Raw genomic sequence first — 16,193 nt, 5'->3', positions numbered from 1 at the left:
TTAATAAATGATAGCTATTATCCTTAGGTTATACATGGACCCAGGATTTTGGCAGTGGCGATGGTAAGCCAGAAACTGATAAAGGAGATATTTCAGAGTTATATTGGACACAACTGATAGAGAAAATTGTGGATGGGGAGAATGTAAAGGAGAGGAAGAAATCCAGGATATTCCTCACTCAGGCTCCTGGCAGGAAGGAGAACAGCAATGACACTAAATAAACCATGGATAGCTAGAGAAAGAACCATTATTCAACTAGAGAGTCTAAGGTTCCTGTGGGCTAGCCAAATGTTTCATGTTCAGCTGGCAGTTAGAAATAACTGAAAAGGAGCTCAAGAAAGATGTTTAAGCTGAAAATAGAGATTTGGATGATAGTTCAAGCCATTATATCTAATCTCCCAGGGAGAGTATGTACAGTTACAAGAGAAGAGGACTGACATGGATTACTAATATTCAACAGACAAGGAGAAGGATGGCAGCTGGTGAAAGAGTGAGATGGAGCAGTCAGTGACGGGAAAAACCAAGAGGCAAAACACCGTCTGTCACTGGGCAAAGGGAGGACATGCTCAAGACCAACTGCTCTAAGTAAGCTAAGTAAGATAAAAAATTGAGACATTTTCAGATTTGGAAAACAGGAAAACATTATAACTTTACTGAGAACAGTTTCAGTGGAGTGGTTACAGCCCATGAAAGAATGAATAGAAGATAAGTAAAAACTGCTCTTTCAAAAAGCAGTGAAAAAGAGAGTGATAGCCATAGAAGGCCAGAGAGATTTTTTTTTTTTTTAAACGAGAAGTCTCAAACATGTTTATGGGAAGGAGAGATCAGGGAAAGGAGGAAAAAAAATTTAAGTGAAGTCTTTGAGGAAGTGAAAGATTTCAAAACAATGTGTAGAGCACAATCTGACTCAATCATCTTTAATATATTGAAAAGAAATCCAAGTATATCAACTAGGAAACAGATATATAGCATCTCATTTATTGGGAACAACCTAATAATTAAGTTGTAAAATAACTTCTAAAACCTTGTCTTTCCTTACTCAGCATTATAAAATACAGGCTTCTTAAACTAATTTAGTTTCAGTCAAAAGGTGACAACTGTATGCAGTGAGAAAAAATATATTTTTTCCTGCTATTTGAGTTTGTTTTTCCTCTTATCAAGGGGAAATAAATTATTTATAAAGCAATTATCAGGTAATGGGGTACCCAGTATATACTGACAACAGATACATAACCATGAAATCTAAAAATCTTCTAACTCCTGCCTGCAGGATCCAATTAGCCCAATACTAGGGAATTCACACAAGCTTGAAAATAAGCAAGCACATTAGGTTCCTTTTTATTGCCAGGTGGTAAGCTATTCTGAAGCTGTTTAGATTTGTGGTCGGGCCTCAAACCACTTCTCTGGACAGCCTTCTGCTGTAAGCAGAACAAAGTTATATTTAATGTCTGTGTACTTTAAAACAATGCTGCCCACTTTTCTCTTATTGCCGGGGTCACTTGCCCTGTAGACTCACTGTACATCTGGTATGTAAAACAGCAGTGTTTACTTATCAAAACGATTTTGGGATTACATAATTGAGCCAATATGAAAACTAAGTCAATAAGAAAATAAACAGTTATAAAGCAATAACAGCCTTTTTTCCCCCAATATATGCACCAAAAATTCTGAACTTAGGAGAACTGAACTAAAAATAAAACATTTCAAAAAGAAGAAACAGAACATTAAGCTTACTAAGAATTTTGGCATGATCCAGGGAACATGTTCAGGGAACTGACCTCTGTGGAAAGCAAAGAAATATTTCAAAAGCTATGCCTGAAAATCTTTCTTCTGTAAGTTGTCCTACAACATTCTATAAACTTTCACCTTACAGCATATAAATTTAGTGTCAACTTTATGCATGTTTTTCTGATTCTAAGAATGTTTAAGGCCAGAAGAACAATTTTTTAAACAATGAAGCTTTTTTCTCTTCTTCAGTAAAGAATTGACTTTCTTCACAATTCATAGTAAAGAAAAAAAGCCTAAACTCAAAACTCCCATAACTCCTATAATTTCCTGCCATCAAATCTGCAAATGCACCTGTAACATCTCCCTCTTCCCTCCTATTACAGAAGCATTCTCTTTTCCGAGATCCATCTTCCCCCACCCCCATTTGCTCAACCTCCCATTCCCCTTCTTAGGGCAGCTATCCCCTTTCTTTTTTTTTTTTATTTTTTTTATGTCAATGTCTCTCTCTGTAATGGATACAGGATGGCAGTATTTAACTATGTCCCAGCATCACTCATCTTAAAGCAAGGAAACCAAAAATAAAGTCCTCCTCGAACCCATATTTATCTCTGGCTAAATGTCTTTTTAATCCTCTCTGGAGCCAAGTCTCTCAAAAGTTATCGCTTGCACTCACTCCTCAAACCCATTCCAGTCTGGCTTCTCCCCTCAAGTCTCTGAATCTGATACATATCATCTGAAGAACTTTCTCTCCTTGGCTTCTACAACTTTCCTAGGTTTTCTCCTGGGTTTTGTTCTACCTTCTTGATTGTTTCTCCTCTGTATCTTTTCTTACAGCAATTCCTTTTCTATAAGTTCTCTAATTTCTGGAGTTTTTCAGGGTTCAGTTCTGAGTCCTCTTCCTCTCTTTCTACCCTACAATCTCTCTCAAGGTGATCTCAACTACTACCTTGGCTTTATTTTTATTTTTTTAAAGATTTATTATTTATTTAATTCCCCCCCGGTTGTCTGTTCTTGGTGTCTATTTGCTGCGTCTTGTTTCTTTGTCCGCTTCTGTTGTCGTCAGCGGCACGGGAAGTGTGGGCGGCTCCATTCCTGGGCAGGCTGCTCTTTCTTTTCACGCTGGGCGGCTCTCCTTACGGGGCGCACTCCTTGCGCGTGGGGCTCTCATGCGGGGGACACCCTTGCGTGGCACGGCACTCCTTGCGCTCATCAGCACTGCGCATGGCCAGCTCCACACGGGTCAAGGAGGCCCGGGGTTTGAACCGCGGACCTCCCACGTGGTAGACGGACGCCCTAACCACTGGGCCAAAGTCCGTTTCCCTACCTTGGCTTTAAATGCCATGTAAATGCCAATAACTCCAGAACTTTCATCTGTAGCCCAGACCTCTTTTCCAAGCTCCAGACCCATTATCCCACTGAAGATATGAAGTACAGTGGTTTAGATGGGCTCTGGGATCAGACTGCTTGGAAACCAGTTCTTCTATGAACTTTCTGGGCAACTCTGAGCAAGTGATGACTTCTCTAAGACTCGGTTTCCTCATTTGTAAAATTGGGATAATACTAGCACTTACTTCACATGGTTATAATGTGGATTACATGGGTTGATAAACACAGTTACTACATAGCAAATGTAACTTTTCCATCCTTCCTATGAGCATAGTGAAAACATCACCACACCCCATGTGTATACGTCACATGACCCTAGCGGGAACTCTATTCTCATACCCTATGGAATGTCCTTGTTATCACTCCTATGTCCTTGTCTGAGACCCCTTATATCACCCTTTATTTTTCCTGTCTCTTTGCAGCGCACTAACTTCATTCATTCTTTGACTTGCTATTGTCAAAGATTCTCTATTATCTATAAGTTCCAATAAAGCTTATGCCTGCTTAAAAAAAAAAAGGTTTCCATTATTCATGGTTACTATTACCATATACGTCCATTAGAATATGTTAAAGGCATCTCACGTTTACTTTGATCTGCATAAAACTGAATTTTGTCTTTCCTGCCACCCCAGTGTACATACATCTCTCCTGGCTCACTATCCATGAATTCTAAGGCAGAATTCTAAGATGACCTCAATGACGCCAGCCTTTGTGTGATCTTCTTTACTTCAATGAGTGAAAATAATGAGATATTCCTGGGACTATGTTACATTACATGGAATATAAAGGAATTTTGTGATGTAATTAAGGTCCCAAATCAGATGACCCTACAATAGGGAGATTATCCAGACAAGTGTGACCTAATCACATGGGTCTTTTAAAGTCTGGTCTTAAGTTCAGAGATGGAAGTAGATCTAGAAGTCAGAGAGTCAAAGCATGGAAAGAATTCAACACGCCACTGCTGGCTTGAAGATGGAGGGACCACATGAAAAGGAATGCAGATGACCTCTAGAAGTGGAAATCAGCCCCTAGCTGACTCACAGCAAGGACACTGGGACTGCAGGCTGACAAGCACAGGGACTGAATTCTGCCAACAAGAATGACTTTCTTTGGGAGTGGCCAGACCCTGCAGACAAATACTCAGTCTGGTGACACTTTGATTTTAGCTTTGTGATATCCTGAGCAGGGACCCAGCCTTGCCATAAAGACTTATAACATACCAAACTGTGAGCCAATAAATGGGTGCTGTTGTAAAACACTAAGTTTGTGATAATTTGTACCTCAGCAATAGTAAATTAATATAACTCAAACAGCAGTGTCAAACACATATTTGTCCCATATCAATACATCACCAAGTTCTGATTTTTATCTCCTAAATATATTTCAAAACTGAAAGCAATTCTTAATCTCAATTATTATCTAATTCAAACCTTATATTCCATCTGAACTTCTGCAATAGCTTCCTAACTGGTCTCCCTTCACAAAACTTTCCTCCCATTCTCCTCACAGAAATGGGAGTCATTTTTTAAGATACAAAACTAAATCTCATCGTTTCTTCTTTTAAAGTCCTTCAATGGCCTCACATTGCATTCAGGATAAAGCCTGAATGCCTACCACAGCCCTGTATGGAAAGGCCCTGACTACATTTCAGCCCCACTTCCTGATACTCTCTGCTGGGACATGATGTTGAAGCCACAGAGGCCTTTCTTCCAGTATCCCTGGGGTGCCAAGGCACTACACACTTTGCTTCATCCCTCCACTCTTCACCCCATGATAGCCAGGGTTTCAGTTTAAACATTACTGCCTCACACAATGTGCAGTCACCCTATTAGACTCTCTCACTGCACCCTGTACTCTCCACAACTGTACTCAGAGTTGGTGTGTGATTATGTACTTAAGGTCTTTCTCTTAGGTGTAGTTCAATGTCAGTAAGAGCCATGTCTAATTTGTTCCCTGCTAGAACCCAACATCCAGTATAATACCAGACACATAACAGATATTCAATAAATCCTAGACGAATGAATAAAACTAGAGCCGTTTTGCCCAACTTCTATGTGGCAAAATTAGGTCAAAATTAAGAGGTTGATTTGTGTGTGGCCCCATTAGATTTCTTCTATTGCAGTCCTAACTGATATTTCCCCGCAAACACATGACATTGGTCTAAAGAATCATAAAGAGCAAAATCATGAGAATGGTTTCGTACAAATCTATTGCTAACACTTAAGTGTCCATACTCTCTTAATGTACCATCATATTTAGATATTAAGGGCAACAGTATCATTATTACATGTTTTAAAACAGTTTCTCCTTTAGGAAAAACAATTCCACTCTAGGTTACCCATGTGGTTACAGGACAGAGTGCTTCAGTTGACTGAATTTTCCAGTTACCCATGGGTTATTCCATTTATGTAGGAAAACAGCCTGGTACAAAGGCAGCCCTGTGTACAACCTTTTACCTTTTAGCCACTAGAATTCATGAAGTATAACTTTACTTTATTGATTTCCCATTAAGTAATTTTTAAAACTCAAAAGTTCTATTAATTAGTGAGCGACCTCACTTTTTTCTTCTTAGATGAAACTTAAAAATAGCATGAACACCATATGAAAGAGATTTTATTTAAAAAACAAAATCACTAGATGAAAAGTCACATATGTTTCCACATTTCCAAAGTATTTATGATATGTACAACTTTATATATATTTACATATAAATGTACCTATTTAAGTATCTATTTACCTAGTCCTATCTTGATCCAGAGACAATTTAAGGCAACTTACAAGTATAAACAAAAGCTTAAGAAATAAAGAAAGGTAAGAATAGGGACATTAACTTGCACCAGAAGGAGGCTGAAGATGCATACCAGACTCTGCCTTTATGTGGTCTAGGCCTAAGATTTGAAACTTTCCAGCCACCAACTTGACAGAGTCTGCTCAAGGACACACTACAGAGCATTCCTATGAAAAAAGAACAGCTGGTCAAAAATAGCACAGTTAGGTTTGGTAATAAGATCAGAAACAAGTATCTCCTTGGGGATTCCTTAGAGAGGACACTACTTCTTTAGGAAAAAAACACTTTTCTAAAAATTTAATTATTTGAAATAAAATAATTTTAATTTTCTATGAAAATAGTTGTTTAAATAACTGAAAGTCTAGCACTTCTGTTAGCATACTTACCTATACCTGGAACTAAACTATCTCTTCACTCATCCAAATCTTAAGATATATTATTTTCCTATTACTGCTGTAAAAAATTACCACAAATTTAGTGGCTTAAAACACACAACTATGTTCTTACAGTTCTGGAAATCAAAATCTAAAACTGGATCTTAGAGCGCTAAAATCAAGGTGTCCACAGGGAGGAGAATTCATTCCTTGCCTTTTCCAGCTTCTAGGAGCTGCCTGCATTCTTTAGCACATGATACCTTTTCAGCAATGGCATCACCAGATTTCTCTTGCTTTCAAATCTCCTCTCCCTCTGCTTCCACCCTCACATCATCTTCTCTAACTCTGACCCTCCTACCGCTCTCTTAAAGGGTCCTTGTTATTTACACTGGGCCAACTGGATAAGCCAGGCTACCTTCCCCATCTGAGATCCTTAATTTAATCACACCGGCAAGGTCCCCTTTGCCATATCAGGTAACATAATCACAGGTTCCAGGGATTAACCTGTGGGGGGCCATTATTCAGCCTGCCACACAAGACTTCATCTAATGTTTGAAGCTACCTAAATTGTGCAAGTGGTGTCAGAAAGGACCAATCTACATAGTAACAGTAAATGCTACAACTGGAGAATCTAGTAAAAGACAGTTTTTTTCTTTATAAAAGAAATAACCATAGAATTCTTCGAAGTACCAAGTTCACCCTCCATATTCTAAATAATGTGATATACAAAAATATCATTTATACAATTTTTTGTCAGGAACACACTGGTTATATAAAAAGCACACCCACATAAAAACAAGTGTAAAATAAAATAACTGCTATACCAAGTGCTGTACTAAAAATCGGGAACTGTATCTACCTATACTCCCTGCAGTCACAGGGACTGATGACTACTGAAGATTAAAAAAGAAAAATTCAGTTCACTCACAACTTCAGGAATACAGAAAGTCCAAAGAACTTACTGATTTTTGGAGGAATAGCTAAGCATGAACCCAGAGGGGCATTGCTAGAAACAAAGACAGAAAAGGCAAGATTCTATTTTAGACTCTATTCATCTTCCCTGACAAACAAGAGGAATGTAGGAGTGATAACACCTTTGAGGTGCATAGACAGAGCTGTAAATCATTAAGGGAGCTCAAGGGAGATATCTGTGGCAACCCGTCCCTCCCACTGCATTTTGGGATTGACATATTTCAACAGTGTATTTAATTGCAATGCTTCAGCCAACACATGATATAACCACGACACATTTTCTCCAGGAGTTTTTACCCAAGTTTTAGTTTCTTTTTCATGGGGAAGAATTCAGTCCTACCCACCACACCATTTATGTATGTAGTATCAAGAAACTGTGGTTTCAAGATGCTTCTTTGCTTTAGAGTAGAAGTTAATACTGGGCCTGCTACAACATTAGTCTTGTACCTGAGAAGGTTTTATTTGGTTGTTTTTATTTTTAGGGTATTTTATTTTTATTTTTTGCTGAGGATTTTTTTTTACATTCCTCTCCCATGTGGTTCTCTCATCTGTCTGCTCATTGTTTGCTCCCCTTCTCAAGGGGGCACAGGGAACCAAACCCAGGACCTCCCACATGGGAGGCGAGTGCCCAACAGCCTGAGCCACATCCGCTCCCCGCAGGTTGCAGGGTCTGCTGTCTTGTGGCATCTGCTCATTTCAGGCATCTGCTTATTGCGGTAGTATGGCATCTAGTTCATTGCAGTGGGTGTGGAACATGCTCATCTTCTCCAGGAGGCACTGAATCCAAACCCAGGACCTCCCATGTGGTAGATGGGTGCCCAACTGGTTGAGCTACATCTGCTTCCCCTGAGAAGGTTTTGACCCCTACAAACCGCAAACTCAACCCAGCAACATATAAAAAGGATTATATACTATGACCAAATAGGACTTATTCCACCTATACAAGGTGGGGTTAACATCTGAAAAGCTATTAATGCAATAGACCATGTCAAAAGAACAAAAAACAAACCTATGATTATCTCAATAGATACACAGAAAGCCTTTGACAAAATCCAATACTGTTTAATGATAAAACAAACAGGGGAAAAAAAAACACAAACTAGGGATAAAGTGCATCAATCTGATAAAGAACATCTAGGAAAAACTCACAGCTAACCTCATACTTAGTAGTAAAGACTGAATGTTTATGCTCTAAAATCAGGAACAAGACAAGGATGTCCACTCTTGCCACTTATACTCAACATTGTACAAAAGGTTCTAGCTAGGGCAATTATCTTAGTTTGCAAGGGCTGCTGTGACAAATACCACACAATGGGTTAGCTTTAAAAAATCTCAAGGTTTTGGAGGTCAGAAGTCCAAAATCAAGGTCTCAATAGGACATGTCTTCTCCCAGAGACTTAGCAATCTGCTGCTGGCTTGCTGCAATCTTTGAAGTTCCTTGGCTTATAACTCTGCCTCCATCACATGGCTTCTCCTTCTGGCTTCTACTTCTCCCACTCAGCTATCTGTGTCTCTGTTGATATCTCCACTCCTTATAAGGACTTCAGCCATTTAGATTAAGGCTCATCTTGATTCAATCTGGTGTCATCTAAATAGGATCTTCAAAGATCCTATTCACAAATGAGCCTTGCACCTTAACTAATAACACTATTTTCAAAGGTCCTATTTACAAATCGGTTCACATATATAAAACTTAACTTGAAATGGGTCAAAGATCTAAATGTAAGAGCTAAACCCATAATCTCTTAGATGAAAACATAAGCATAAGCCTCATAGCCTTGGATTAGGCAATGATTTCTTAGGTATGACATCAACAGCACAAGAAAAAGAAAAACAGATAAACTGGACTTCCTCAAAATTAAAAACTTTGTGCACCAAAGGAAATTATCAAGATAGCAAAACGGCGACCTACAAAATAGGATACAATTTTTGGAAACCATATATCTGATAAGGGTTTAATATCCAGATTATATAAAGAACTCCTATAACTCAACAACAAAAGACAAATGACCCTATTTAAAAATGGGCAAAGGCTCTGAATACACATTTCTTCAAAAAAAGACATACAAATGGCCAATAAGCACATGAAAAGATGCTCAATATCATTAGTCATTAAGGAAGTGCAAATCAAAACCACAATAAGATACCACATCACACCCACTAGGATGGCTATAAGCAAAAAGACATACAACAAGTGTTAACAAGGACATGAAGAAATCAGAGCACTCCTACATTGCTGGTGGAATTGTAAATGGTGCAGCCACTTTGAAAAATGTTGACAGTATCGTAAAAAGTTAAAGCACAGACTTATCATATGATCCAGCAATTCTACTCTTGGCATCTATACAAAAGAAATTAAAGCACAGATCTAGACAAAAACATACATATGAATGTTCATAGCAGTACTCTTCACAACAGTCAAAAGACGGAAACAACGTAAGTGTCTATACAAGGGTGAATGGATAAACAAAATGTGGGATATCCATACAATGTACTTTTGGCAAAAAAAAGAAATGAAGTACTGATACATGCTACAACATGGATTTTAGTAAAAAAAGCCAGTCACAAAAGACCACATATTTTATGATTCCATTATTCGACATATCCAGAACAGGCAAATCTAAGGAGACAGAAAGATTAGTGGTTGCCTAAGATTGGCAGTGGAGGTTAGAAGGGGGAGTGACTGATGTAAATGGTTTCTTTCTACAGTGCTGGACATATTCTAAAATTAGACTGATCGTCGTATAACTCTGTAAATATAATAAAACTCACTGAATTTTACACTTAAAACAACTGGATTTTATGGTATGTAAACTATATCTCAATAAAGCTATTTTTTTAAAAAAAGACATTGCAGTTTCTACCTTGTTCTCTCTCTTGGATCACTCGTTCTGGGGGAAGCCAGCTGCCATGTCATGAGGATACTCAAGGCGCCCTATGGAGGAGTCAACAAGGCAAGAAACTGAAGCATCTATCAACAGCATGTAAGTAAGCCATACTGGAAGCATAACCTCCAACCCACACAAGTGACTGCAGTCTTGGCTGATGTCTTGACTACAACCTCTTGTGAGACCCTGAGTCAGAACTATCAAACTAAGGTAGTCCCGAATTCCTGACCCACAGAAATCATGTTGTTTAAAGCCACTACATTTTGGGATAATTTGTTATACAGCAATAGATAACTGCTATATCTTCCCTGACTTTCTCCTCAGTATTAGGCTCTCTCTCCTAATGGTAGCCATCTATGGAAATGTCTGCCCAGTAACCCCATAATTCTCCTCTTCTAAGAGTTTGGTTTCACTCCCATAATGTTTACTGAAGCAGCTGTCATGTTAGTATAACATGATCCTATCCCCTGTTCCTCGTTGATCCAGAAGTAGGTGCCTGACCAGAGCCAGGCCAATAAAGTCCTTCCCTGAGATTTTTATATTTGAAGTGTAAAAAGCGGTGTCTCTCTAGCAGCTGAAGCTGTAAGATATAAACGTGGGGTCTTTCAACAGCCATTGTCTTTCCCTTGTGGGAGAAGGCAGACAGCATTGGATAAGATTGAAGCCATGTGAGAGACAAGCATAGATTCAGGATAGAGAGAATGCAGACAATATAAGTGTCTGGTTCCAGTGATTTCTCATGCAATCCTGTACTTCCATGGGCAAAACCACATCTAGTTTGTAACCTCAACATCTAAAACAGCACCTAGTAGAGAGGTAATGGCATATTTATTGAATAAGTGAATACAGAAATATAACCAAAATCCTTCCAATTAAAAAAATCCCTCTTTTTCTCAATGTAGAATTGGATTTGATTATTTTAAACCCAAAAGTCCTCACCTCTGCTTTGCTATCTTTGAACTTTGCATATCCCTCTCCCCTTCCCTTACTACCAGACGACAGAACATTTTCTTAGTAAATTTTGGTATCATCAGTACTGTCTAGACTAGAAAACAGAAAGTTCTCAAGAACTGTGTATTAATCAAATCAATTTTTTAATCTTCATTCTTCAGCTTTCATAGTCACTGTCATCAATGTATCAATCACCTAATATATACAAGGCATTGGGAATATAACAAACCGTTAGAAATGGGCCTGGATTTTCATCTATTCAATTAATTCATTCAACAGTATTTAAATCTCTACCATATGCCAGGGGCTAAAAATGAACAAAGGACATGCTATATGCCCTTAAATACCTTACAGTCAAGCAGAGACAAGTAAATGATTATTATAGTACCATGTGTTGTTAAATGATTTTGAAGAGATATGCACATGTTCTCAGCAGCAGCAGGGATTATGAGGAGTTTACACTACTAGAGAAGGCAGGACAGATAGAGAAAAAGGTAGCAGCCAGGCAACATGGCACAGGCTAAGGACCAAATGAATAATTTGTTTTCCAAATTACACTGGATTAATTTGCACCCTTTAAGATACCGTTATGTAGAGATGTTTAGATTTACATTCAACCAACATTTACTGCTTAGCATTTTCCCAACAGTTTCATTCAAGTGTCACATTTTGTAGATGAGAGAAGTGAGTCTCAAGAGGGTGAAGCAACTTGCTCAGTCTACATGGTTAGCAAGCAGCAGAGCTGGCATTTCGAATTAACTCGATGTCCAGGTATGCCAGACTATTCTGTCTATACAGCTGGAACAATTTCAATCCCTCACATGATTTTTATTGCTTTTTACTTAAACAGGCAATCACCAATGGAGTTGGTGTGACTTATACATTTGCCCACATTTTGAGAAGCAAGGAACCAACCATATCAGATCAAATTACTTTGGTGCCTATTATAGAATCATGTGCTGACAGGAGTGCAGTTGGCTGAGGATGAGCAAATCTTCAAGTTATATTTTAACAGTGTTTTTGACCACTGTATCCGGTCAGTTGTTCCAGTGTTCAGCAATAAGTCAAAATGACTGTTCATTTCCTTTGACAGTTAACAGTACTAATGAATTCAGTATAATCTTACTATCCATCAGAAAAATTTCTAAAAAGCAAACTTGAAGCTGATGATTCACACAGTTAGTAGCGAAGGGGAAATAAAGCAGCACTCATTGTTTTCTACAAAACTAACATTGTTTGCAAACCCAGAAATTGAGCAGTTGGTTGACTACTACTAATAAGCAGGTTGCTTCTTGGGTCATTTCATTAAAAGCTGCTTTTACACCATGGTAAATGGCTGAGGGCAATATGACTTCTAGTAGCTTTTGCTGTACAGCACAATTCCACATACAAAATCAGTGAATTATTATGTAAGGCAAGAAAAAAAAAATTCAAGATCTCCACAGCACAAAGCACCTGAACAGAATTTGGCACAAATCTGATATTAATAATAAATGTTTATAGAGTAAATGATTTACCATCCCTTCGAAAACATCAACTGTTTACTAAATGAAGAGAGAAAACCATATCCACCTAGGATACGTTACAAATTCAAAATGATCACAGAGTAACAGGCTCAAGATAAAAGATTCACAATGACCAAATATAATAATTTGGTTTTAAAAAGTTGAAGTAGGAATGAATGTGACATCCCTTTTAAATTAAGCCACCACACTGGCCTCAATAGAATGCTATTAATAACTGGCAATCTCATCAGAAATAACAAAAACAAAAGCAGCAACAGGGCTACCTTTACAATCTGTTTGAAACAGAAACTAGGTGTATATCTCAAACCGGCTGCATAAGCTTTGTGTCTACATAATAAAAGGATATTCCAATATAACAAGTTGCGTCAAAGACCTTAATAAATGCTTCAAGAACATTTAATAATGATGATGAACACTCTTTAAAGCGTATTTTCTCTTCAGAAATGAAAAAGGCTCTCTAATTAGAAATTGGGCTTCACAAGTTAAATCCAAACTGTACTGATTAGTCCAAATAAGCATTTCCCAAAATGGATAATCCAGATGCACACACGGCGAATAAAGTAATTTAACAAATAAAAAGCTTAGAACAACTCCAATGATATCAAACACTAGGCAGGAAACGCCTAAGCCGGCTAGTTGCTGTACCTAGAGCTTTAAATTTACGGAGGCTTTATTTCAAGACTCAGAAATCCGATGCCAGGTATAGTATTTCTTTCATGCTTGTCGAAAATAAAAGCACTCAATCCCTGGAGCCCGCGATCTCTCCTTATCTCACTAGACTGGGCTCATGAAAAGCCCGAAGGACAACTGCCCATTTATCTCCTACAGGACCACAGCACCTCAGGAGAAGGTTCTACAAACCCCACCGGGAATCTCAGGGGAGGCAGAGGGTTAGAGAAGTGAGTCACGCTCCGAAACAAAGCGGCGTTCACCCCACACTGAGGAAGGCGCACCTTTCACCCTAGACAGGATGCAGTGACAGTTGTGTCACCTGTGCGGGAAGGGGGATGCGAAGCCATCCTCAGAGACCAGCGCCAATGGGCGGCTGTCTGCGGCTCCGAGGGCCCCGACGCCCAGCGCCCGCTGCTCATCTGGGCTCCCCAAAACTTTTGGCCCGGCTGCAGCCAGGCGCGCCCCTACCTCGCCGGCTCCCTCGCGCCGCACCCCGGTTCCCGCCCAGCCCGCGAGACCCCGCCCCCGGCCCGCCCCTCCGCGCCCCCCTCTCGGGCCGCAGCAGCCCCAAGCCCCAAGCCCAGCTCCCTCCCCCGCCGAACCCCTGCCCCGGGTCGCGCGGCTCCCGGCCACAGCGCGGCCCCCAGCCCGACGCGGGCACCCGCCTGCCCCCACGGCGCGCCCTCGCGCCCGGGCCCGGCCGGCAGAGGGCGGGGTCGCTCACCCGTCCGCAGCTCGTGCTTGACGGTGAGGAGCTGCTCTCCCCCGCCGCCGCCGTCCCCGCTGCTCCCCGCGGCGGTGCCGCCGCTGCCGCCCGCCTCCTCCATCTTCTCTCTTTGCCTGACCCCGCGGGGTTTACGAGGGGAACCCGGGAGACAGCGGACGCCCGACCCCTCACAGCGCCTGCTGCAGCCCCAGGAGCCGAGGTGCAGCGGTTCCGAACTCGGACGCGGAGACGACTCTCTTTCCCGCTCTGGCCGCAAGGCTCGCTCCTCCGCCTCCTCCCCCTCCGGCGGGCACCGCTAGTACCGCGCAACCAAACCGCCCCCTGCTCCACCGCCTCCTCCTTCGCGCCGCTCCGCCCACAACCAGCAGGGTAAAGGGGCCAGTGGAGGCGCCGTCGCTGATTGGGCCTAGGGCGCGCGCATCCGTCCACGCCACCTCCCACTGGGCAATCTTCGCTGACGTTTCAGGGGCCGCCCCGCCCCACTCCTCAAATTGTTGTTGCTTGGCGGGTCGGCAGGAGAGGGAGGAGCGCGACCTCTCCGATTGGTGAGACCCGAGCTTCTGCCCTGCCCATTTCCCCTGGTGCGCACGCGCAGTCAAGACCTCCCCTTCCCTGACCTCCCCAGAACGGTCACGCCCCTTATTCCCCAGCTTCGATCTGTTAGTAAACAGTGTCTAGTAGTCAGGAGGCGCTCGGGGTCTGTGATTGGCTGCTGCTGAAAGAGGCGGAGAAAGGTGATTGGAACGTTTGGTCCGCCAATCACTGTGGAGAGAGGCGGGACCTGAAGAGAGGCGCTCTTCACCCACGTGTTTACGGGCACGCTTCTGGGTCCGAGACTGCGATCCCCTGGTGTGTGACCAGCTGGAAGACAGCGTGCCGGAAAAAGATGTTATTCGCTCTGGTAAGTGCTGAATAAGTTAAATGGAGTTTGTACTTAAGTACAGGTCGTTCGTTGACATTACAAACATTTACAGACCCAGCTCTCGTTAAGGAATTTTGCAAAGGATAGACATTTCCGTTTTGTACCAGGCACGTCCTAGGCGCCAAAAGGATACAGAAATTAATAAAATAGTTTACAATCCTGTTCCTTAGCGTTCCATAGAACGGGAGAAACAGATGATCTGTGTCTTTGCATGGGAAACTATTATACGAGGCAGAATTTGAAATAGAACAGTGTTACAAATTTTTAGAGAATCCACAAAATGGCAGCAATTATTCCCAATTGAGGAGCTGGGGAAGGCTTTCAGGAAAAGGAGGCATTTGAGATAACCACCTTAAAGGAGGAAAGTGTATTAGCCAAAGAGATGCGTTGCAAAGTACCAGAAATCTGTTAGATTTTATAAAGGATATTTATTTGGGGTAAAAGCTTACAGTTACAAGGCCCAGAAGAGTCCAACTCAAGGTTACTTTTCTCTCAGAAGTCTGTGGCCACATGTCGAGGCAAGATGGGAAGTGATGTCTGCGAGGTTCAGCCTTCCTTTTTCCTCCTGAGGCTCTGTGGTCCCAGCTTCTTCATATCCTGGCTGTATGCTGGACCACTCGTTTCTTACAGGGCCTTCTTAGCTACTCAGGGCTCTGGTCTCTTCAACTGCAAACTATCAGGCGAATGGCTCACCTCTCTCCAGGGAGACAGGAGCAAGTTGTTTTCTCTGCCATGTTAACATAACTCTCCCTATTTCTGTGTATCTTCTTCTGTGTGTCGCCTTGATTGAGTGTCGTTTATATATCCCATAAATGTGGTGGAGATTCAGACTGAGTAATCCTAATAAAGTGGTTGAATCAAAGCCCTAATCTTAACATAATTTAATCAAAGCCATCTCAACTGAATCTAATAGAGTCAAAGGGTATCAGGCACGGAGGAACAGACCAGTTTACAAACATAATCTGTATCTCTTTATGCAATTCATAAATAATATCAAATTGTCACAGGAGGATAGAAGTCTCAGCTTGGACATTTCATACAGAGATGATAACTGTTTTAGGTCTAGAGTATAGGCAAAGGTGGTTGGGTAGCTTGCCAGCACTGCTATAACAAATACCACACACTGGTTGGCTTAAGCAACAGGAATTTATTGTCTCACAGTTTTGAAGACTAGAAGTCCAAAATCAAGATTTTTTTTTTTAAGATTTCTTTATTTATTTCTCTCCCCTTCCCCCCAGTTGTCTGCTCTCTGTGTCCGT

At 41.1% G+C, this 16,193-nt stretch overlaps 2 protein-coding genes across 4 annotated transcripts in view; one reads left to right on the top strand and one right to left on the bottom strand.

The window, feature by feature from the left end:
• RPS6KA5 (ribosomal protein S6 kinase A5) overlaps positions 1-14,375 on the bottom strand; it is a 213,215-nt gene extending 198,840 nt beyond the window's left edge. For 2 of the 3 annotated variants that reach the window (XM_071213725.1, XM_058292425.2), the window contains exon 1: positions 14,010-14,375. In XM_071213725.1, coding sequence (XP_071069826.1) covers positions 14,010-14,112 — 103 coding nt within the window. In that variant the 5' untranslated portion in view covers positions 14,113-14,375. The remainder of the gene's footprint in view (positions 1-14,009) is intronic. The other variant, XM_058292426.2, reaches the window with a different exon arrangement.
• DGLUCY (D-glutamate cyclase) overlaps positions 14,295-16,193 on the top strand; it is a 129,289-nt gene continuing 127,390 nt past the window's right edge. Inside the window, exon 1 of the mRNA XM_004476065.3 lies at positions 14,295-14,913. Coding sequence (XP_004476122.2) covers positions 14,899-14,913 — 15 coding nt within the window. The 5' untranslated portion in view covers positions 14,295-14,898. The remainder of the gene's footprint in view (positions 14,914-16,193) is intronic.

This window comes from Dasypus novemcinctus, chromosome 3, assembly GCF_030445035.2.
Source record: "Dasypus novemcinctus isolate mDasNov1 chromosome 3, mDasNov1.1.hap2, whole genome shotgun sequence".
In the NCBI taxonomy this organism is placed as follows: domain Eukaryota; kingdom Metazoa; phylum Chordata; class Mammalia; order Cingulata; family Dasypodidae; genus Dasypus; species Dasypus novemcinctus.
Note: the sequence above shows the minus strand (reverse complement) of the source record. Positions and strands in the feature narration are given on the sequence as shown.